This window comes from Gymnodraco acuticeps, unplaced genomic scaffold (genome assembly GCF_902827175.1).
Source record: "Gymnodraco acuticeps unplaced genomic scaffold, fGymAcu1.1, whole genome shotgun sequence".
NCBI classification, from domain to species: Eukaryota; Metazoa; Chordata; class Actinopteri; order Perciformes; family Bathydraconidae; genus Gymnodraco; species Gymnodraco acuticeps.
Genome location: NW_022989752.1, coordinates 848364 through 871326, shown reverse-complemented (window position 1 = coordinate 871326; position 22963 = coordinate 848364). Strand labels below are relative to the sequence as shown.

The 22963-nt window shown below is 39.4% G+C and overlaps 2 protein-coding genes across 2 annotated transcripts; both read left to right on the top strand.

Annotated features, from left to right (window-relative positions):
- Nucleotides 1-207: 207 nt before the first annotated feature.
- efcab7 (EF-hand calcium binding domain 7) lies at nucleotides 208-11195 on the top strand. The gene is given in 16 exon segments (XM_034210555.1): nucleotides 208-565; nucleotides 1014-1225; nucleotides 1431-1517; nucleotides 1864-1929; nucleotides 1931-1972; nucleotides 1974-2070; nucleotides 4303-4398; nucleotides 4401-4423; nucleotides 6631-6772; nucleotides 7066-7175; nucleotides 7479-7642; nucleotides 7904-8037; nucleotides 8155-8303; nucleotides 9088-9297; nucleotides 9851-9958; nucleotides 10191-11195. Coding segments are annotated over 16 exon segments (1848 nt in total). The 5' UTR covers nucleotides 208-438; the 3' UTR covers nucleotides 10272-11195.
- A 1985-nt stretch (nucleotides 11196-13180) lies between these two features.
- Nucleotides 13181-22146, top strand: pgm1 (phosphoglucomutase 1). The gene is made up of 11 exons (XM_034210522.1): nucleotides 13181-13530; nucleotides 15371-15533; nucleotides 15725-15868; nucleotides 16201-16326; nucleotides 16609-16799; nucleotides 17413-17567; nucleotides 17672-17787; nucleotides 17897-18032; nucleotides 18428-18611; nucleotides 19269-19403; nucleotides 21483-22146. Exons 1-11 carry the CDS (start codon nucleotides 13285-13287, stop codon nucleotides 21570-21572), a joined length of 1686 nt encoding a protein of 561 aa, XP_034066413.1. The 5' UTR covers nucleotides 13181-13284; the 3' UTR covers nucleotides 21573-22146.
- The last annotated feature ends 817 nt before the right edge of the window (nucleotides 22147-22963 follow it).

Genomic DNA, 22963 nt, shown 5'->3' with positions numbered 1-22963 from the left:
ATGTCCTACATATAGTTCCGCGCGTCTCTTCATTGCAAAAACGATTCAAACAACCCAATAAACACTAAATGCAATATAAATCCGTATTTTATATTAAAACATTATTTGTATCTGTATCATATCAAATGGTCTAATATAGAATGACATTCATTTTTTAGCAGGAACGTGAAAAATAATTGTGTTTCTTCCGAGTCGTTTTAGGTGAACTCCGATGAGTTATTGTTTACCTAGCAACATACAGCAGGATAGCATAGCAACGGTGTTTGGCAAATGTCAATGCTCAACGCAATATCTTGCATGAATCAGTTGAGTGTTACGGTGTGATGAAAATGTAAAGCTAATAGCATTGCAGTTAGCTGCAATCTCTCGCTATCTTACGGTGTTCAAGCTGCAGAGTGCTAAATTAGCTAGCTAAAGGTGACATCTCTTCTCCCAAAGATGTCTTTCCAGGAGACGCCTGTTCCTTCTGATGAAGAGGAGGCTTTCTACGTGCATTGCAGAGCCGCATATCTAGCTGTATTTAGATCAAGTTTGACAATATCTCTTCAAAACAGCAGTTTTCGTGGTAAGCTAACTTTATAATATTAACTATACTACTTAGCATAATGTTAGCTAGATAAACACCTCTGAAAAGGTATCAGTAGATGAAATCAAGTATTGTTTGCTCCAATTTCCAGCTGAAAGAGATAGTAGTTTTAGGGTTGATTACTCTTGTAACTCTTAAACCCAAGTGACCTGTTGGTGTATCATTCAGGAGACACAAACAGTAAAAGTGTAATTGTGTAGTTTACATTACATGTTACGACGCTTTTATCCAAAGTTGGCACGGTTGTTACATTGTGCACTAAAGAACTAATTGTGAGGGATTTTATATGTTTTGAATTGCATACATATCATTTAAAAGGAATGTCAGAAAGCTGTAAAAACATAAACAGTCTTTGTACTATTGTTGGTTGTCCTCAGCCTTTGATACTTAAGTTGTTGTTTCAATATTATTTCTAAATCCTTTTCAGCTCTTCAGCAGGCTGGTAGAAACCCAACACACGCAACTCTCAATAAATACTGGACCCCGAGAACCTCCAAACTGAACTTTGATGAATTCTTTGAGATTCTTAAAAGCGAGAAGAAAACTGAAGAAACTGAGCTAATGAGAGCCTTTAAAAAGATGGATGTTAACAGTGATGGCTACATCTCACACAGTGAACTGGAGAAAGCCCTTACCACGGTGAGTACACTCAAATATTTGAACTACTGATTGAATTGAATATATAATTAGCCAACTGAGCTAGCTCAGCAACAATTGACCCAATAATGTTTTATTTTTTATGAACTCTGCCTTACCATAAACGGCTTAAAATCTATAATTGACTCACGCTAAAATGAAAAAGAAAATGTTGTTACTACTAAAGAAAATGTGTTGAATCTTCCAGAGAGGTGAGAAAATGACCACTGAAGAGGTGAATGCTATTTTCTCAATGGCTGACATAAACAAAGACGGCAAACTGGACTATGCAGAAGTAAGTTTGAACTAGAACGTTGATTATAATGCTGTTACCACTGCTGTGTAACACAATTGTCCAATTCAGTAGTATAAGAAAAAAAAGCACAGTGTTTCCCCTATATACAAATAGCGGCGGTGCAGCTCCGCGCTCACATTTTGCTGGGCCCGCGTGCCTTAGCACCGCTGCTATGACTCCATCCTAGGGGAAACACTGAAGCAGTATAGGATTTGATCCAATATTGTCTCTATTTAGTGTCATATTGTTACCTCCATCTAAGATATACAGTATCTCTGACCCTGCATCTTACTTTAGAATGTCCTCATGTATCATCCCCTCACTTCTGGTTTCCTCTTGCTGTCAGTTCTGCAGATTGCTTGTGTCTACTGTAGAGCATAGTGTCAGAATGGCTGCTTTGGAGAGGCTCGAAGGCTAATGCCAAGCTGAAGAGACAAAACTTTGGCAGTCAGTCCATACAGCCCTCCAAAGAGCTCAGCGTCATCAGCAGCAGCAACTCTCCCTCAGCCTCCAGAAACACCCCGGGCAGAATCAGACACCACACTAAGAAAAGGTACTGGTGCTTCCCAGAATAATGTAATCGTAAAATGAACCACCACTGAAGTTGTGACAGACATGTTTTGAATAGTTTGGTATGGTGTTTTTTTTACGTTAATACATGAAGCAATTCCTTTTATACTTCTAAAAGTGATCTCTTCTTCCCGCCCAAACACTTTCACAGACACTGTTACATATTTATATCTAAGTTCTTGACATATTCAAATCTAATATCTTTATATTTAACTTCTGACTATATCTACATAGAATCCCCCTCCTGATTATAATATCAACATCCCTAATCTGGATTTCCCAACTGAATTAATGACAAAAGGTAAGGACACTACTAAAAGAACAACACATACAAAGGCAAATATTAATAATTAATATAATAAACAACATCTGTTTTTATCACTAGTAGACATTATTCTTCTCAGTGTCCAGGTATTGATCAAAGTATATCCAGCAGACTCATGGAATATCTGTAATGGTGTCGTGACTCCATAACATAATGGCGATTTGTGCGACACAATCTACAGGTCCAATGTAGCAGCCCAATGGCTAAAGCACATCATGTATACTCCAGGTCCCAATTCATAGTTGCGCACCCATACACACTGCCTGCCCCAATACGCCTCACCGATTAGATTTGATGAATAAGTAACTAGCTCTCTGTTATTGATCGATTTTTCACTCGCCCCTGTGACAAATTCACCTCATTAAGACAGTCCATACAATCATAATAGCCACACAATTAGGGCCGCTTGTTTGGAAGGAGGAGACTGTAAAGCGTTGTGATTTGGGTAATCACTTCTGCCATTAGGAGATTGACAAAAGCTCCATATGCTGATATATATGATGCCTTTCAACTATGGTTTTTGGAGTTAGAAATATTGTCCAAAAAAATAAATTGCTTAAACAAACAAGGACTTGCATCATTTCAGCTTCTCTATTCCACAACTGTTGATGATATAACCTACAGAGTGGTTTTTAAAGACAGCCCAATCAGCCAGTTTGAAGGTGTATGTAGAAGTCTGGCCTTATTGCCAGTTTTCCAGGGCAAAGGGAGGAACAGAGATTCTGGATGAGCGAGCCAGGGACAGGCCCACAGTGGGGCAAGATAGATGGGGTTGATTTAAGTTGGTCAGTCCATGTTCATGTATTGATTCGGAGGATTCCACCACTTCTCACTGGGGAGATGATGAGGGATTAGATGGTGGTCGAGAGGAGGGCCCAGTCTACCACCCGCCTGCAAAAACAAATGAGCTCCCACATAGTAGTCGGGATTATCACATTATTGTGCCTCTCCCATGTATTGATCTATACCCGCTACATTTTAACAAGGCCCCCTAACACCAGCTGCGACGTGATCGCACAAGTTGAATGGGTTATTCTTGGAGCTCAAAAAAACATTTTTGACTGTTCATTTTGCAACCAACATTTGTCAGGTATAAAACCCATAAAACATTAAGAATTGTGTTATAATATATGGAAGATGGGTTTTTGTTGGCTATTTGTTATGCAAAAAGATTAGTATACAGATTAATTGGCAGGTATAACCACATCAGGTGTAAGGTATCAAACAGGGTTTTTGGAAAACAGACAGAATAATTGGATGAATTGTCGTGGTGGTCCTCCGATAATTGGTCTGCTTTCAATATACAAGTTCAATATTTGCAGTTTTTTCAGTGGCCAGTAACCACTAGGGCTAAAACAACATACTCACATTCAGTATAAACTCACATTGAAGCTTTTGTTGGCCCATGTTTCTTTGCATCTTTGTCCACATTCACACAACAGCTACACTTTGCTCCTCTAGATTAAATACTGCCATCGATACAAAATAGAATCCATCACAAATACCATGACAGTGGGTCTATTTATTTCTCTGCTGCGATAATTTGCTTCTAAACCAATCACATTACTTCGGCTTGGAAACAATCAGACCCCTCATTAGAGAATTGATATTTTCTGGCTTCAATTAGAGTTAAGGGAAAAAGTTGTGCGAGACGGATAATGGATATGAGGCGTTGCTGTTATGCCATTTGTGATTTAAAAGGTCTCCATAATTAATTAAAAGGGATTTTCAACTTGAGATCACACCTTTTTTCACAAACTAAATGCAAAGTAGCCATCTTTACGTGAAACTTGGGACAGATTTATTTAGCATTATTTAGGGTCTTTTTTTTGCATCTGTTTTTGTGTCAGCATTTAACTATGTGAGTGTTTATGTTTGTGTGTGTCTCAGACAGCCGATCATCCTCCCGTCCTTCTTCCGCTCGCAGCAGACGGTCGTCCTTGTCAAACTCCATCACTATGACATCCAGCACAAATAAGGCCAGCAAATAGCAGAGCCTTCAGGCTTACAGGTAACCCCCCCCTTCATAGTTATAAGTATGTCTTGTATTCATGCTACAGTCCGATCTACAACCAAAGAATATCTTCATTTTAAATTCCATCCGTCAATTAAATGTAAGATTAATTGACTATCATTTTTTTTAAATGTAGCAGAAGATAGCGGTTTTGAGTTTTTGCTTAGACCCTCCAGCCTTTCTATATTTCTAAACTCGTGTTTTCCCAGCCATGAAAGACCAAATATAACAACATCTCTCTTCATGTATTGCTTTTTGTTTGTCTTTCATCCTTCAATTTGGCACAGAAAACATGTAGATATGGTGGAAAAAAGGGGTATGAAAACAGCTTTATTATTTTAAACAAAGTTATATTACTGCGTTTTTGTCAATGTGTGTTTGTGAATGACATGTGACATGTTGTGTAAGGATTAACTAGATTGTGGCACATCACTATAATAAACATGAAAAGGTTAGTATGTTGAGTCCAGTGAGAGGCCTCTATGATAGCAGGGACCATGTTACCCAGTGTTTGTGATGGGCACATTTAGCCCAGGGTGGAAAAGATATACACTGTATTGATCCCACGCTCTTTGTTTTCACTCTTTTTGGCTTAACCAACCTCGGCTGGTTTGCTTTACAGCAAGAAAAAATAATTAAATAAAAATAACAGCCTCCTGCTCCATCTCTCAGGTCCAGGCACTGTGTTGAGATTGGAAAGGGCCAGACATCACGGAGGAAAAAGAATGTGTGTCCAGAGAATACCTCTGAGGGAACTTCTGCTTTATTGGCTGCTATATTGCCACAGGCTGATAATTGGGGGGGGGGGGGGGGGGGTTTAGTGGAGGGTAGGCAGTGATTTTTTTTTTTGTGGTTGTGTATGTGTGACTTGTGGGATGCAAATCTGTCATCATGATTACACAAATAACCAGAGAGGAATATTCTTAATTCCAAGGATTTGTTTTCACAAATAGGTTAGCATTATAAAAAAGAGGAAGGTGAAAGTCATGGTTTAAATGTGAGAGTGTTTTTGTGTCTGGTTTGGTGACCCTCTGCGTCGCAGTAAATCAAAGCTGTGGCTGGAGCTGGTGACAGCGGCTGTATTAGTCTGCAGGCTGGCCCTCTCTCTATGGGGGCATTCATTCTGATGTCTTTAAGCAGTTGATGGGTGCCCATGGCAATTTCCCTCATTTAATATTGTCTGGACAAACCACTGAAGTGTTATGGTTTGATCTTTTATGCCTCAGCCCAAGATAAATACTTGAGGAATGGCTTTTCTTTAAGGGAGTGACATGCTCCGTCTTTATTTGTACTTTCTTTGTTTAACTTGGTGATTTATGTGTCCACTAAAAGGAAATACAGCCTGTTTCCACACCCATTCGGCCCTCGGTGCCCTCTTACTGTGTGTCCACACCAACTGTGTTTTCATTTAATGTGTCTCCAATGAGTGGAAGGAAAACTTCCTTGTTTTGATGTTCCTGTTCAATTTCAATTTAGTACCTCATTTCAGTTGTGCTGCCAGAGAAAGGAACAACAAGATTTCAAAATGAGAGGAATGTTAGGGTTCATAAATATTGCCAAAGTAGCCTCTTGATGGTTTGGAATGACCGTGGGCCAAAGATTGAAAAGGCTGTATTTATAAAGTTAAATGGACTCTAATTTGCCATATCAGGTCCTACAGAGAGATTTACTTCATTCTCCAGCAGAAGCACAGTGTGACACTCCTGCCCTCCTCTGGATCAGCAGGAGTATAACAAGTGTTGTGACGTGAACTGTGTTATAATGAATATGCCCCCTGAAGGTTGGAGTGGTAATTATTACAATGGCAGTTTCTGTTAATCATTGAGCAGCCTCACTGTAATGATTGACTGCTTAATTTGCTTTTTCATGCCAAAATATACTTCCCCTGTCACAAGATCAATCCCTCTTTTAATAGGAACTGCAAATTAGTTTTGGTTTCCGTTCAATGAATAGATGCATTTGGTTGTCAAGCAGCAAAAACAGTTTGTTGGGGTTTGTGTCAAGTACTAATCAGAGACCACACTAAACAAGAATATATTAGGCTACGCATAACATGAGATACTGTGTCTGTAATATACTTCAAAGGGCTTAAAAAAAACTGGGTCTGGGAAATCATTATTTTCCTACTTTACTTGCTAGAATATATTTGTTTGTTTGGATTCACTTGGGCTGTTGTTAAGCAGAAATGTGATAAATGTTTCCAGGACTGGCATCACAGTTACATGAAGGGCTGTTTCTTCCTTGAGGATGATGGGAGTATCAGCTCTCTGCAGTACCAGCTCCACCTTCCCCAGACAACCACCGTCTACCTAACCATCCAACCACTCAGCCTCAGCCATGGACTCGGTACTGCCACTGTTTTCTATCACACTTAAACAAGAACAAAATCATTAAATGGTTAAAAAGTTAATACTGTATTGTTATTAAAGATATCTTAAATGTTTCAATCAGAAAGGAATACTTAAGCCTGCATACAAGTGGCCTCTTTGTTTGTCCTATAGATTATATAAAAAGGTTTGTATATAGTTGTTTATTGATTTATTGAGTGGTTATGTTTTTCTTCAGTCCACTTAGTAGGCAAAAACGTTTTTGTGTTTTATAATCTAGTCAAAGCCTTTAAATATTGTGTTATTTTTCAGACTTGCCTTCTTCATGGATGACAGTGGACACAGCTCTTTTCGTCACGTCAGCTGGTGAAACCAAAGAGGACTCAACTTTAGTGTGTTTCACCGAGACGAAAGAGAAAGAGGTATGTTTGTGTGTGTGTGTGTGTGTGGTGTGTGTGTGTGTGTGTGTGTGTGTGTGTGTGTGTGTGTGTGTGTGTGTGTGTGTGTGTGTGTGTGTGTGTGTGTGTGTGTGTGTGTGTGTGTGTGTGTGTGTGTGTGTGTGTGTGTGTGTGTGTGTGTGTGTGTGGTGTGTGTGTGTGTGTGTGTGTGTGTGTGGTACATGGACTAAACATTTACTTATATTCATAATGACGCTTCATTCTGAGTTTGTGTGTTGAAACTTGAAACTTAGTGTGTCTAACTTTGCTACTCCTTTGTTCCCACAGAAGTATGTTTGGAAAGGAGAATTGGATGCTGGGACATACTACCTGCTTCCCTTCACTAGTGGCTGCAGACTAAAGAAAAGAAGTAAGAAAAGCCTTTCTATTAAACCTATAGAGCTCGTCTACAGGACTGACACAGGAGAACTAGACCTCACCAGGGAACTCAGGTGAGTGTTTGCGCAATCTAAAATATCAATATAAAAACACTGCCAAAGTTTGATTCCAAAATCACCAAAAATGTAAATACCTGAAAATGATCTTCAGCATAGAAGGACAAAGTTTAGTCTGTGACTTAAAGCACCCATGTTATCCAGGCCTGTAGAAAAGGTTCAGAGAGAGATACATTATTTGAGAAAATGGACAGGTGAATAATGTCGTCTGTCTGGGTGATGCAAGACATTTTTCTGTGTTTCTCCCTTGTGCCACAGGGAGGTGCTGTCGGACATCTTTGAGGTCATAGACCTGGATGGAAATGGTTTGCTTAGTTTGGAGGAGTACAATTTCTTTGAGTTGAGGACCAGTGGAGAGAAATGTGACAAGGATTCCTGGGCTGTCTGTAAAGGTAATTATTCTCAGCATGGCACTGATACACGGTATGGCCAGGGTAACGTGAAATGAACGTTAAAACGTTTATTTTGCACTTGGGCAAAAATCTCGTTATTTCTGTTGGGGCTGGCAGAGAACTTCGATATGAGGAAGAACCAGCTGACGCGCCAGGGTTTTATGGAGCTGAACCTGATGGAGGCCACAGAGAAAGATGGAGACCCCGCAGACCTGTGGGTCACTCTGGAGGCCATGGGCTACAACCGAATGCTGGAGCTAGTAGAGGCAAGTTTAAATGGCTGCTCTCGCTTAAAACAATCACAGGTTTCAATCGGTTTTGATATGAAATGACTTGATAATGTTCTAATGTGCTCTAATTCAGGGCTTACATTTGAAAGTTGTTAAGAAAATAAATGTCAACATTCAATGAGCCATTCTACACAACTAGCTGCTGAATTGATTTCCATGACCAAAGCTTCAGAGTGCAGACGCTTGATACTAGCAAAGGCAGTGGTTGTAATACGCATTCAAGATATTTTAATATTTAAGTTGTATTTTTAGATTATTATTGTCCTTTACACTATAAACATGTTGCAATTTGTTTAATATACAGATAATATACCTTTTTAAGCGCTTTGAGCACCAGGAAAAGCGCTATATAAATGTAATGTATTATTATTATTATTATTTTATTCCAAGGCTTTAAAAGACATTTGCACTACTGACTTTAAAATCAAGCCCTCTTTTTATAAGGTTGGAGTTGCTAGTTTAATCATTACATTTATCAATTTTGATTGTAATCCTTTGCTTACATTTTGTTTTGTGCTGCATTATACAATGACTTACAGTTTGTCGAAAGAAAATGAGCTTGAATTAAATTAGTAAACTTTATTTTTCTGTAGGAAAATGAATCCTTTAGTTTAACTGACTGATCAGTAAAGCTAGTTTTCACTAATGACATCGTTTTAAGTGGCATCTTTACTATATGGAGAAACACGGCCAGGCTTTTAATATCTCACTTATATCTACTCACATATTGAATCCACTATTCTACCTCCCACTCTATCAGGCATGCCCAGTCCAGTTGGATGTTCACTGTGAAGGCACTCAGCCGGCGATCCAGCCCCTCAGTTTGGACTCAGGGCCCAAGCTTCTAATCCAGGCCCTCCAGAAGTCCATCACAGCAAAGACAGGGGCCAAAGCACTGAGGGGACAAGACAACGTCTTCATCTACACTTACAGAGGAGAACACAGGATCTCCTCCCTTATAGCCAACAAGGTAGACCACACAATGTGTGTGAATATGTATTGTATGTATGTGCTTTCCATCAAAAGAAGGGGTTTGTATACATTTTGTCTACAGTGAATGGCTGCAAAGACCATTCAGGCTGTTTGTAATTGATATGCAGCCATCGTATTGATTCTCATAGCAACAGGAGCTACTCAGAAAGAATGACCTGTTGATACAGAGGAACCACTAAACTGGGGAAGTGGTTACATTTATATGCAGTTTTTCCCCTTCATGAATGTGTCGATTTGTCCATTGTTTTGTTTTATGTTTCCCCATTCCCTTACAAATCATCAACTGTGAGACTAGTAGCTTTTTAGGGTTTATGAGTGGGGAGTAGAATAGTACAATTATTTTTTCATTAAAATGTGTGTCACTCATGATCATTCACATAGATCCCCTTTTATGCAAAATCACATTTTTACTATTGATTCTTAATTATGTTTTTCAACACTATTCGTCTATCTGCCCAATTCGGCATATTCTGTGATTTCAAGCTGATCAGTGAAGTGACCTGTCCTCTTTGTTTCTCCTTGTGTTGCAGGCCAACCAAAAAGTGACTGTCCATGTAAACAATGAGCAGAGCAGGAACTGCTGCAGCAGCAGAGGCATGAGTGTGTTTGCTGTCGAGGTGCCAGCCAGGACTAAGCTGGTACAAACTCTTCCTGATATTTCTGTTGTGGTTAATATAACAAATCATTCATTACTTTACAATTGTTCCATGAAAGGAACACTGGAGAAAGTTAGAGGCATAGTTGTCTTGTTTTTTCTAGATAGTTTTTTCTAGATATACAAATCATTTATTATTTTTTATATAATCCAATGTAAAGGAATGCACATATGGTGTTTTGGATACTAATACAAAGATATTACCTGTCTTTTAGGTGTGCCAACATATCCTGCCCATTAATGAGAGACAGGAATGGACCTACAACTGTGTAGAGAGCATGCTCCCCGGCACGTAAAGCTGTATCATCAACAATCATCTATTCTACTCTAATAGCTTTGTGTTTTGTAAAGCCTTAATTGTTAGACGCCACAAGCTAAGAACTTCTGGCTTGTGGCAAAATAGTTGTTTTAGAAGCTCAGTGACTTGATAAATCCATGGTCCTAATGGCAGCAAGAGGTAGTCTCTGTATTTCATAAAGTATGGTAATAGTTTTGCAGCTATTAGAATGTGAACATGTTTCTGTTAATGAAGAGAGAAATGTAATTTACCATTATAACACAACTCTTTTATTCATAATGTATCCTTTAAATAACAGTGATTGTCATAGTGAATTCAACCACAATTAAATTGGAGATGATTTTAACAGTTTTTGAATGTTAAAGTCATGTAATCGTAGAGACACAAACAAACTTTCTACGATTTTCTTTTCTTGTGTTTTAAAAGATTGACTTTGTAAATGTATTATTTTCCTCATGTAGTTATAATTACAGTCATTAAAATATTCCTATCGTGGATTTTCCTTTACTGATATCTGTTTGTTTTCCTCTTGTAATGCAACCCTGGATTATGTTTCCTTGATACTTAGATCCCTGTGATCAGACAGGAAACGTAGATCTCTCAGCTCTATTGGATCTATCTTTTGGATAAAAAGAAACAATGGTACTTGATATGCTATTCTACAATGATGGCCGAGAATAAAAATTGTAGACATTTGATGACATAATAATAATAATAATATTAATAACTTTAATTTATATAGCGCCTTTCATCAACCCAAGGTCGCTTAAAAAAGAAACATATAAGGACAAGACATAAAACAGGTGGCAGAAATGGAAGTGTTACATTGCAGGGGGGGAAGAGTGAGTTACTGTTGGAAGGCTTTGTTGAACAGATGAGTTTTCAGGGTTGATTTGAAGATGTTCAGAGAAGGGGCGTTACGTATGGGAGCAGGGAGGGAGTTCCAGAGGGTGGGGGCAGCGACACATAACATAATATATTTGTTTCAATGGTATCTTATGTCTGACGAAAGAGACTAAACTTTGCCCTAAGACCTTATTGCACATTAAACTCTAACTATTTATCGGCTGTTGAAAAAGCAGTTAAATGGTCAAAGACATCTTTTGACCTTTTATTTAGATCAATGCATACATCATTTTTATTTTATTTTGAAATGATCAATCATGCTTTTTTTCCTTTACTTAACAGTCTGTTTCAGCCTGCATATTACTGTATAGCTTTTGGTTATTACTACTCTCCAAACTGTTAATACAGTATGGGACTCTGAGGATTTGGGGCTGGCAATGAAATGCATTCCTTTGCATTGCGCTCAGGTCTAAACTTTATTTGGCCTTTCCAGTTGAGTGCAGTCTTGACCTCCTATTTATATCTCGAAGTCCATTATTTGCCCTTTGACTTTCTCTTCTGAAACAGTAGAGCCGGCTAACTAAATGTCACATGACATATGAGATGTATTTAATGTTTGAAGCCCTGTGTGTTCTGCCTTTCCCAACACAGGTTTAGTAACACTCGACTGCTCAGGGAAGTTGGGGTTAGGGGGTTTTAACCAATATGTCATGTCTGTTGATGATTTAACTTTCTTATGAAGTGTTTTTGTATTAGAGCTTTTGTGAATAAATAAATGGTGGGAAAAAAACTTGGAAAGACGTTCCATCACATGGCATTAATATGTTGATTTACTATTGCTATAGATTAATAGAACTGATCTTTAGTTTTATGCGCCACTTATATACTTTTCTCTTAATGGTATTCAGAGATTAATATACTGTTTAAACAGCTACATATCCTGGTTGAAGAAAAACCTCCACACATAAACACACCCTCCGTTCATGATGACAGGTCTGACGATAAACTTTGTTCTGCTTATGATCAAACACAGTGAGGCAACAGGCAAACAACAGTGACCTGAAGTAGACTATTTCACAATGTAGGTCCTGAGAAATTCACCCTTTTACTTAAATAGAGTGTTGTATAATAATATATTTCTCCCTGCAAAATTGTATGGGTTCCTTTAAATCATTCAAATGTATTGACTCATTATTCATTTGACTTTTTTGCAGATTTCTTATAGTGTAAAGTTCTACAAAACATGCCTCAGAGTCATCAACCTTTCTGTATTGGAGTTGAACTCTAAGGTACAAAAGTGCACTCAAGCACTCATCCTTCATTATGAAAATGCTGTTTTTTTTCTCTGGCATTTCTTTATTAAGGTTAAGATTGCAATATCACAAAGCGAAGTAGATTGTCAGGGGCACATCAGCAGAGATGCTGTATGCTTACACAAGTCTTGAAGTTGGGGCATCTTTTTGGGAAAGGAAGGCCACAGCTACCATTGAGGACATTGTCCTGTCTTTTTAGTTGTGTGCATTTTGAATGTTGAAACCTTGAAGAACTGGAATTCTACAGTTCATCACTTACACATAAGGAGTTTACAGACTGATTCTATGACTTTTAGGGTCAATGTGTTTGCATTTTTTCCACTTTTAGGCCAATCATAATGTCCCTAATGTCATAAGCAAAAGTTTCAATATTTATCTTCAGAATGTTAAACCCTATTTTTGTAAGTTACTATGTCAACCTTAATGTTGAGAAACGTAATGTTGTTGAACCCAAAGTTAAACAGCTAACTGAATGGATGAAATAAAATGCATATCAAAAAGTCAGAAACTAATATTATCTGTATAATGTGGTGGGGTGTCAAGAGGGTACATGACCTTGATATCTCTATAATCCAGGCCCGGTAACCATACTTCAGGAATGTTATATATGTATTTAATAACATTACCAAAGTATGCTAACAACTACTGTAAACTACAATGATCAGTGCAGCCATCATGTTGTTTGGAAAATCCTGCATGGCCTCTCCTTGCCCTTTAAACGGAGAAGGCGGGTCTGTGAGGGGGGAGTTGCCCGGTGTGTACGTGTGACTGCTCAGCCACTGCAGTCGCCTTCTCATCGGGACATATTGCGGATCACACGGGGCGACCACAGGTGCTAACTGGGGGTCAACAATGGTGAAAGTAACGACAGTGAAGACCAAGCCGTATACGGACCAGAAGCCCGGGACGAGCGGCCTCAGGAAGAGGGTGACGGTGTTTCAGCAGAACCAGCACTATGCGGAAAACTTCATCCAGAGCATTATCTCTGTCATCGAGCCTGCCGAGCGCCAGGCTGCCACTGTGGTGGTGGGAGGAGATGGGAGGTTTTTCATGAAAGAAGCGATTCAGTTGATCGTTCAGATTTCTGCTGCCAACGGGGTCAGTATGAGAAGGAGTTTTGTTCACCTTGGCTGCCCCTACTGTGTGTGTGCAACGCTAGCATGCTAAGTTAGCTAAAACACCTACTGCCATACAGAGCCCGAATGAATAAGCATGTAAGCTATGGGCAGCTAGCAAGTGGACGTCAACGTAACTTGACAGGTTGCAACCGTACCTCAGTCTTCAGTACAGCTCCTATTTTATTTACTCAACTCAATTATTGAACTGTGGTATGCTGTTGGCTATTTTAGCGTGCGTTAGCTACATTACCAAGAGAGGTGGACGGACTTTTTTTGCTAATGGTACCAATGTTTGTAATGACAGTTATGCAAATGTTTCACTATATTACAATGTATCGTAATTGTCGGTGTAAGATAACGTTACTCCAGTTATGTGGTCACAGAGGTAGGGAACGTTACAACAATTCAAGATTTAGCTATGGGATCAAGTGTTACATGGTTATAAGTTGGCCTCCATGGAACTAACTAACTAATGTTGAATTATCTTGCAAATCACCCAATTCCTTGGCCCGAAAAATAAACACTGCATAGATGGCATACCTACCATAGATTTGCATGTTTTTTTCTTTTATTTTTTGCCATAATGTGACAAAATACTCATCTCATAAGGTCCAGTCTATGGACACTAGTTTGAAAAACAGGTGTCATCAACTCCCATCTGTGTTTTCCTGCACTGGCTCCGATGCCAGTCTGACCGTGTTGACCTTTTGTAGAAAGTGCATGAAGGAAGCCACTTAAATATCAAACTATTATTACCTTTGACATTTGATGCTATATAAAGTTACTGACTCTTGACGGCCACCTCTTTGCTTTTGCATTAAAACATGACTTGCAAAATGAATGAGCAACAGCATGTTTAATTGTTGTTTCAAAATGAAGCATGGCCGGTGTGTTGTTTCATAAGGAGCTGTGCAGAGATGCCACTGTCTGCCTTCACTCTGATGATGTTACTGGAACGATGTTAGCCAAGAGGGGGCGTCATTTGAAACGTTGCCCTGCAAACCTCTATAGCAATAACACAGATGGGAATAAAGTACATTGAGTACGTTTGGGTTTTATTTAAGATGTTTGCATTTTTACCATCCTATTCCTTTATCCAAAGTGTAGTACATATTATTGCGAGCATAAGGATGCTTTGTTATATTTTTACAAGACGTCTTCGCTTTCTTGAGATGGCCCCTCTCTTGTGCAGCTAATGCAAAATGAAGATTAGCAATGTTTGTCACTGAGGCCAGTAGGTTGAAGTTGCATGAAGTGGTCTGATATTTCTCCACAAGTGGTTGATGTTAGAAAATGAGGCAGTGGAGAAACTCTGATTGCCAAAGGTGCACAGACAGGAGCTCTTCTGTTTCAAATGTGTACACAAAGCAAACCTTTGTATGTTTAAATAGGGATTCCTTGACTGAGATATTTACCTTTTTTTTAAATAATCATATACAAGATATACTTATTCTCTTATTATGTAACCATAGTTTGGCCTTTCTACTATTTGCCCTAGAGTTAAGTAGTAGCTGCATCGATCATTTGAGTGAGGATTGATTAATTAATCAATCCTCACTCAAATGATCTAATGGCATCATTTAAAAAGGATTTTGACAGTGATTGCAATGACATAATTATTAAAGCTTAACAGGTTATTGTGTAAGTATGTCTATTCTAGCTTGCATGATATACAAGGAATAAGACCCTTGCATACCCAAAACTGAAACAAAAAGGGAGATGCTCAGATCAATAACTCCACAATTTAGCCATTGCTTTCCTGGTTCTCACCTGTTTGTGTATAATCTGTGTGTCCCTGTATTTTGTATTACTTTCTGCAGATTGGCCATCTGGTTATCGGTCAGGATGGCATCATGTCCACTCCAGCAGTCTCCTGTGTGATCTGCAAGGTGAAGGCAGTGGGGGGTATTATCCTCACAGCCAGTCACAACCCAGGGGGCCCAAATGGAGACTTTGGCATCAAGTACAACATCTCCAGTGGGGGTGAGTGGAGACTGCATTGTGCAGCATATACCATTTAGTTATCACATGTATTTACACACCTAAGGATCCTCTGCCTACTATGTTGCATTACAAGCATTGAGGAAAAATGCATGGAGTCTTTTAGTTTTTTTTTTAACCACAGTATATTAGTCGGTTCATCATTTCTAACCAGCTTTTTACTTTGTCCCCAGGACCTGCTCCAGAGGGCATCACAAACAAAATATATGAGATCAGCAAAACCCTGCAGGAGTATCACATCTGCCCAGAGCTGAAAGTGGATATTTCCAAGATCGGCAAACAGACTTTTGAAGTGGACACTTTCAAGCCCTTCACAGGTAAAATGACATCAAGGGCACAGTTCTTATCTCACATGAACGATTATTTATTTAATAGTTAATTCATGATCTTGCTGTCAACGTTGAAAATGAATAGCGACCTTCGATGTGGCAAATGGTATTTTGTTTTGTTTTCAGACAGCATCTTCACAACTCTTAATCATAATATGGTAATCTTCATAATGATTGAATGAAGTTGGTCAGTTGTGAAATCTAACAAAACATCCGTCATGGTTATGAGGAAAGTTACCTAGCCTGCCAAAGTCTTTATCTTGACATCTGCTGCTATCTTAATCCTAATTTGTGCTCTGTTTCCTCTTCATTTGTTTCAGTGGAGATAGTGGACTCGGTGGAAGCCTATGCTGAGATGCTAAGGGACATCTTTGACTTTGCTGCACTAAAGGAGCTTCTCTCTGGAGCCAATCACATTCATCTCCGCCTGGATGCTATGCACGGAGGTAGGAAACCGCACAGCACAAATTCAAACTTTTGTTAGAGGCCAAAAAGAAATTGCAAAGACTGGTTTTGGGCCAAAATTCAAACGATGGAATCTGGGTTTATATATTAAAATAAATTACATATTCCCAGGAGGTACTTATTAAGAAATAGCACAAATCCATTCAAACAAACACAGTTACAGTTGTTGTCTATTGTTTAGGCACAACCAATTTTGTAGAGGAGTGTGTGTATATTTAGCCAAGTGTATGGGTCTAGTTAAATAACTCTGTCTCTCTTTCTAGTGGTTGGTCCTTATGTGAAGAAGATAGTCTGTGACGAGCTGGGTTCTCCTGCCAGCTCAGCAGTTAACTGTGTGCCCAAGGAGGACTTTGGAGGCCACCACCCTGACCCCAACCTGACATACGCTTCCGAACTGGTCAACGCCATGAAAGGAGGAGAATATGATTTGGGCGCAGCCTTTGATGGTGATGGTGTAAGACCATTTTTTATATTTTGCAGCATTTTAATAACATTTTATTGGGGAGAGGTGAGAGCAGAATTTTGAGATTATTGAAGTGGATTGGAATCTATGATGTCAGCACACATAAAGTTAAATACATTCTGGTCTTTTAAGTTTTTAATAGAAAGTCAAAAATAATGGGGCCTAGAATGAGTGATTGAATTAAACTAATTTTAACTTTGGCACAACACCTTATTAGGACAGTAAATGTTAGTTTTTTTAGCAGTTTTCTTTCAGCTCTACATATGACAAAAAAATGCTGAAATCATTATGCCATACACGGTCAACTATTCATCCTTCTCCTGTCTTTGAAACTCATAATGAAATGTAAGAACATTTTTCGTATGGCATTTTTATTTTGGTTATTGAGATACCTTTTTGAGTGTCACAAATAACCTCTACATGGAATCGGGTGTAAAACATTATCAATAGGGATTAAATATAATCCCTAGAAAGCTTCAGATGGGTTGTCGTTCAATTTCCAGGATCCAACTGTCCATGCAACTAACTACTAAATGTCAGAAATCCTGTCAGATTTGTATGACTGTTGATCCCTTTTTGTTTTAACTTTTGTCTCTATTTGCAGGACCGTAACATGGTTCTGGGAAAACATGGCTTTTTCGTAAACCCTTCAGACTCCGTGGCTGTCATCGCTGCCAATACTACCAGCATCCCTTACTTCCAGAAGACTGGTGTCAAAGGACTGGCACGCAGCATGCCCACTAGTGGAGCCCTTGACAAGTAAAAAAAACACAATGCAACAGCCAATCTTAAGTTGTCCTTCTATGGTAAAGTGCTGCTGTTCCAGATCAGTTTGTTCTAGTGTGGTTTATTGTGTGTTCCAGTGTGGCTAAGGCTCTCCAGATGCCGCTGTACGAGACTCCAACTGGCTGGAAGTTCTTCGGTAATCTGATGGATGCCGGAAAACTTTCACTATGTGGAGAGGAGAGCTTCGGCACAGGTGAGTGAATGTTATCAGATTTATGTACCCAGAACTCCAGGAAATGAAAGGAGTACCCCTTGTTCACTCAATCACTCACCCCCTCTTCTCTCCCTCTGCAACCGACCAGGCTCAGATCACATCCGTGAGAAGGACGGCTTATGGGCCGTGCTCGCATGGTTGTCAATCTTAGCCACCAGGAAACAGAGCGTGGAAGATATCATGAAAGATCACTGGCAGAAGTTTGGCAGGAACTTCTTCACCAGGTCAGTAATGATTCCTTTCTGAATAGATTACAAAATGGTGGGCTTGATTTTTTCAGTATTGTTTTTTATTTGAATTATTGTTCAGCATTTGTAAGAACTCATACTGTGGAAACAACTGATGTAGGTTTCTTAAATGATTATCTGGCACCTTCTATTGTTGAATTAGAGAACTGCAGCACTCAAAAGCCCAGAAACAGCCAATTCATAATAAAGTGGTCTTACGATTATTTTTTTCAGTTTTCTCTTGTCTCTTTTTAACTATTTTATTATTAAAGAAAATAATATAAAATAAAAACTTGCGGATACTCTTAAACCCATTATTTTATTTACTGCAAAACCAAGGCAAAGTCGTTTTCAGATACGAGTTGAACACCAGATTATGACTTCATGTCCAGGTACGACTATGAGGAGGTCGACTCTGATGCTGCCAACAAGATGATCACGGGTCTGGAGACAGCAATGTTCGACCCATCCTTCATAGGAAAGAAGTTCTCATCGGGTGATAAGACTTACGATGTGGCTCTCTCTGACAACTTTGCCTACACAGACCCTGTGGACGGAAGTGTGTCCAAAAACCAGGTGAGAGGCCGCAAGACAGGGAACACACATCTATAACCAATCAAAAAGTTATCAAGCAATTATTCATTGTTTAGTTTATATATAAGTATTTTAACTGTATCAATCTAATTTTGTGTGTAATGAAGTCGTATAGAACATATTATGGCCAAGGAATGTCTACCAACATGCAGCAAGGCGATTTAAAGTAAAGGCAATTTAAAGTAAAGTAAGTTATACAATGTAAAGCCAACAGGTGATAAATACTATAAAAGAGACATTGCACTGTAGTAACTTAATAATTATTTGATTTATTAAAAGGCAGTGGCAAACCGAAAATAGTTTTTAGTTTTAGTTTGTTGTAAATATATGCAGCATACTGTAACAACTGAACACTGCCTCTCCATGTTTAGATCTTACTCAGGATAGAAAGCAAACCGCTCACCTGAGATATCTGGATGTTTAATAATGTAGCAGAAGTAAATAAATGTTATTTTGGCACTGAACCATTCAGTGCTTTATGAACCAACATTAGTATTTTTGAAATAAATAATTTGACAGACAGGAAGCTGTTTTATCGCACCCCATCCTTTCTAACTCGACATGTTTTTCAGCTGCTGTGCATGTTCATGAATCATAGCCTCTTCCCTGTCTTTATCTGCCTCCCTTTCACTCCATCAGGGCCTGAGGATCATCTTCTCTGACGGTTCTAGGATTATTTTCCGTCTCAGCGGTACAGGCAGCGCGGGAGCAACCATCAGGCTCTACATAGACAGCTATGAGAAGGACCCCCAGAAGATTTACCAGGACCCCCAGGTCAGGACAATAAGGAATCTTTCCAGACAGCTGGAACCAGAGAGAGAAAGAGATTAGATAATAAAGTAATCAGATGAAAAATAAATATTTGAACAAATGAAAAATCACAGGGAAAAAAAGAGAGAAGAAAGGATATTAATATAGTTTGGCACTCCAGCTAGGTTACAGCAAGGCAAGGCAAGTTTATTTATATAGCACTTTTCAACACAAGGCAATTCAAAGTGCTTTTGAAGCGGTCACATGTTAACTCACAAGGGCTCCAGCACCCTTCAGGCCAGTCAGAATGATCTGCAAACTGCAGAGCAGCCAGCTTATTTTGGGTGGAGCCCCCCAGAAATGATTCCCAGATCCTTTATGCAACGTATGAGATAATGATGGAGATGTTTGGCAAAGTCTTGAGTTATGGCAGCTTATCAGGGCCCCAAGGAAGAGAGGATAACATAGCACAAGGGAAACATTACGTGTATGAGCTCCAACTAGACACTTCATAAAGTCGTTTTGACTAGTGAGGACAGGGAGGGGATGTAGAACAAGTATATAAAAGTCAAATGAAAGAGCCCTTTATCCTCTTCAGTATGTAAACACCACAAGCAAACAGATGAAACAGAAACATATTGCTTCAGAAACTTGACAGATTAAAGGCCAGCGGAATCACGGCTCAGTTGGCTGAATGGGTAGGTTTGATTTACACACCAAAACGGATGACTTAAGATACAAGCCGGTTTGGAAGGAAAGAGGAAGCATCTTACTACAACTTATCACATGTCTCCTAAAAGCAGTTTTTTTTCTGGATCCAAAGTATTCTGCTTGCTACTACTATCAGAAAATTATTTTATTCTGGCGGAAATCATATTGGGCGTTGATAGATGACATTTGTGCTCAAAGCGTAATATTCATTTAAGCATCCAGCTCAAAGGAAATGCATGACGAGCTTTTGGTTGCATCATTTATATAAAGCAGTTTAATGAGAAGTACTTTGGCCATCTTAAACTCTCATGTTTGTATGGTGCATTTGAAACTGCAGCCACCAGCAATTTACTTAGTTATGCATTAGGACTAGAGGAAACAGTTAGCCTGGCTCTGTGTAAAAGGCATCAAAGTTCGCCACCCATCACCTCAAAAGCTACTGTCTTTTTGGACAATCTGTACAAATGCTATGTTAAAGTGTTAGAAAGTCATATTGGGGTGTACTGGGGGGGTTAACTGCTTGACTATTTCTTCTACAAGTAAAGCAACGTTGCAGTGTCTCCGTCCATCTGGAACTTAGTGTGCCCGAAAAATAGATTATTTTACGCTTCTTGTATGGATCACACTCACAAGATTATGTCAATTCAAAATGTGTTGATAGGTGATATTGTGTTATCTCTGAAGGCCTAGAGCTATTTCCCCCAGTCTAGTCTTTATGCTAAGCTAACTAGTTGCTGGCACTTGCTTCATATTTAGCATACAAACATGAGAGCTTTATCATTTGTGAATTAGTGTATTCCATACAAATTCAAACGGTACTTTAAATTGCAACAATATAAAATAAGTACCTTTTTGTTAAACATTTTAGCACCTGCAGGCAATACGTGGTGTGTGTGTGTGTGTGTGTGTTGTGTGTGTGTGTGTGTGTGTGTGTGTTGGTGTGTGTGTGTGTGGTGTGTGTGTGTGTGTGTGTGTGTGTGTGTGTGTGTGTGTGTGGTGTGTGTGTGTGTGTGTGTGGTTGTGTGTGTGTGTGTGTGTGTTGTGTGTGTGTGTGTGTGTGTGTGTGTGTGTGTGTGTGGTGTGTTGTGGTGTGTGTGGTGGTGTGTGTTGTGTGTGTGTGTGTGTGGGTGTTGTGTGTGTGTGTGTGTGTGTGTGTGGGTGTGTGTGTGTGTGTGGTGTGTGTGTGTGTGTGTGTGTGTGTGTGTGTGTGTGTGTGTGTGTGTGTGTGTGGTGTGTGTGTGGTGTGTTTTATTTCAGACTCGAGGTCCATATCACATACAACATGACAACATACATATTAATAAATATGATTTAAAAACAAAACATAAAATCAGTCCAATCCCAGCTAGCCACATGCTCATGTGTGTGTGTCTGTCTTGTGTCTTTGTGCAGGTGATGCTGGCTCCCCTGGTTGACATTGCCCTGAAGGTCTCTCAGCTCCAAGAGAAGACTGGACGCGCTGCCCCCACTGTGATCACATGATTCCTCTGCCACACTGCCTCCCCTCTCCCCCTCAGCAACAGGATACCTCCGCTCTCACGGGGGTGAAGCTGCCCTTGAATGCTGTCTTGGCTTCCTGGTCCTCTTAGAAACAGAGCTGGATGACAAAAGTCTAACAAAAAAAGGAAAAAACATGAGGAGCTCTTGATTTACTTGCACTAAATTGAATGTGCTGTTTTCCTAAAATAAGAGAAGTGAGAAGTGTCAGATAATTAGTTTTGACACGTCATTATGTGCTGCCAGACAGACATTGGTTTGTCACACATTAATACTTTAATAATGTGATTTAAGGAAAACAACATTTAAAGATTCAAAAGTAGACTGAAATATGTGAATGGAGTGTGCCTCGTGTAATTTCTGGAACCGTGTTTGATCATGTTATTGTTCAGATTAGTTCCTGAACCATATCATTAAATGGAAACACCGCCAAACTGGCAAAAAAATTATCAGCAATTTTGAGCAACCTCACCCCAGTCCCCCTTATTGACCTGTACCTTCCCTGTCCCTGTGTTCTCCAAAGACTGTATCCTAAAGCCTTGAAAAACTAACACCATTATAAATACATAAAAGACACACTGTGGTTTTGAATCAGTTTCTTTTGTTTGTCTTTTTTCATTTCTGGTTGCTCAATATTTTGTTAAATCAAGTTAATACGTATGTGTCTGTCTGTCATGGGCACACACCATTATTTATATGATGGTCTACCCTTCCCTTCAAGAAACCAGCTGTTGCTTGACTACCTTTTGGGGGCCAGCTGTAATTGCTTTAGCAGACCTGCGTTTATGTAGCTGAGCATTCAGTGTCTGTGGGGGTGATATTAATGATACTTTCTTTTCAGCTGGGAAATGATTCTAGATAACGCAAAGATCCTGCGGTAGTGAGCCAAGTCGTATAGGACAAAGCCTCCAGGAGAATAAAGTGCTTCCTAAAAGTGAACGCCTCTCCAAACACATTCCTGAGGGAAGGCAGAGTAGCATCACCTGATGAATTGTCTCCCTCCCTCACAAGTCTTCTTTGTAATGAGACTGTAATGCTGAATAACGATTAGAGTTATGAAGTGCCAGGAGGTCCACAGGATATATCTAGACTCTAGAGTTAACAGAATCCGATTTTATGAATTTTGTGTCCAATGTAGTTATCACAAGGATATAAGTGAGTCATGTATAGTCCAACTGTTACTGTATTGGTGTCAACTTTTTTCCCACACAACTCCCTTATCTTGACGTAAATTGGCTACAATTTAGTTAATAGTAGTGAGGGTGGGAAATCAGGTGCACCCACGCCACAGCACAGGGAGCGACTGACGTTTCTTTCCCACAAAAGGGAAAATTGACCTCAATCACAGATGGCCACATTTTCCGCCAATTTCGGCC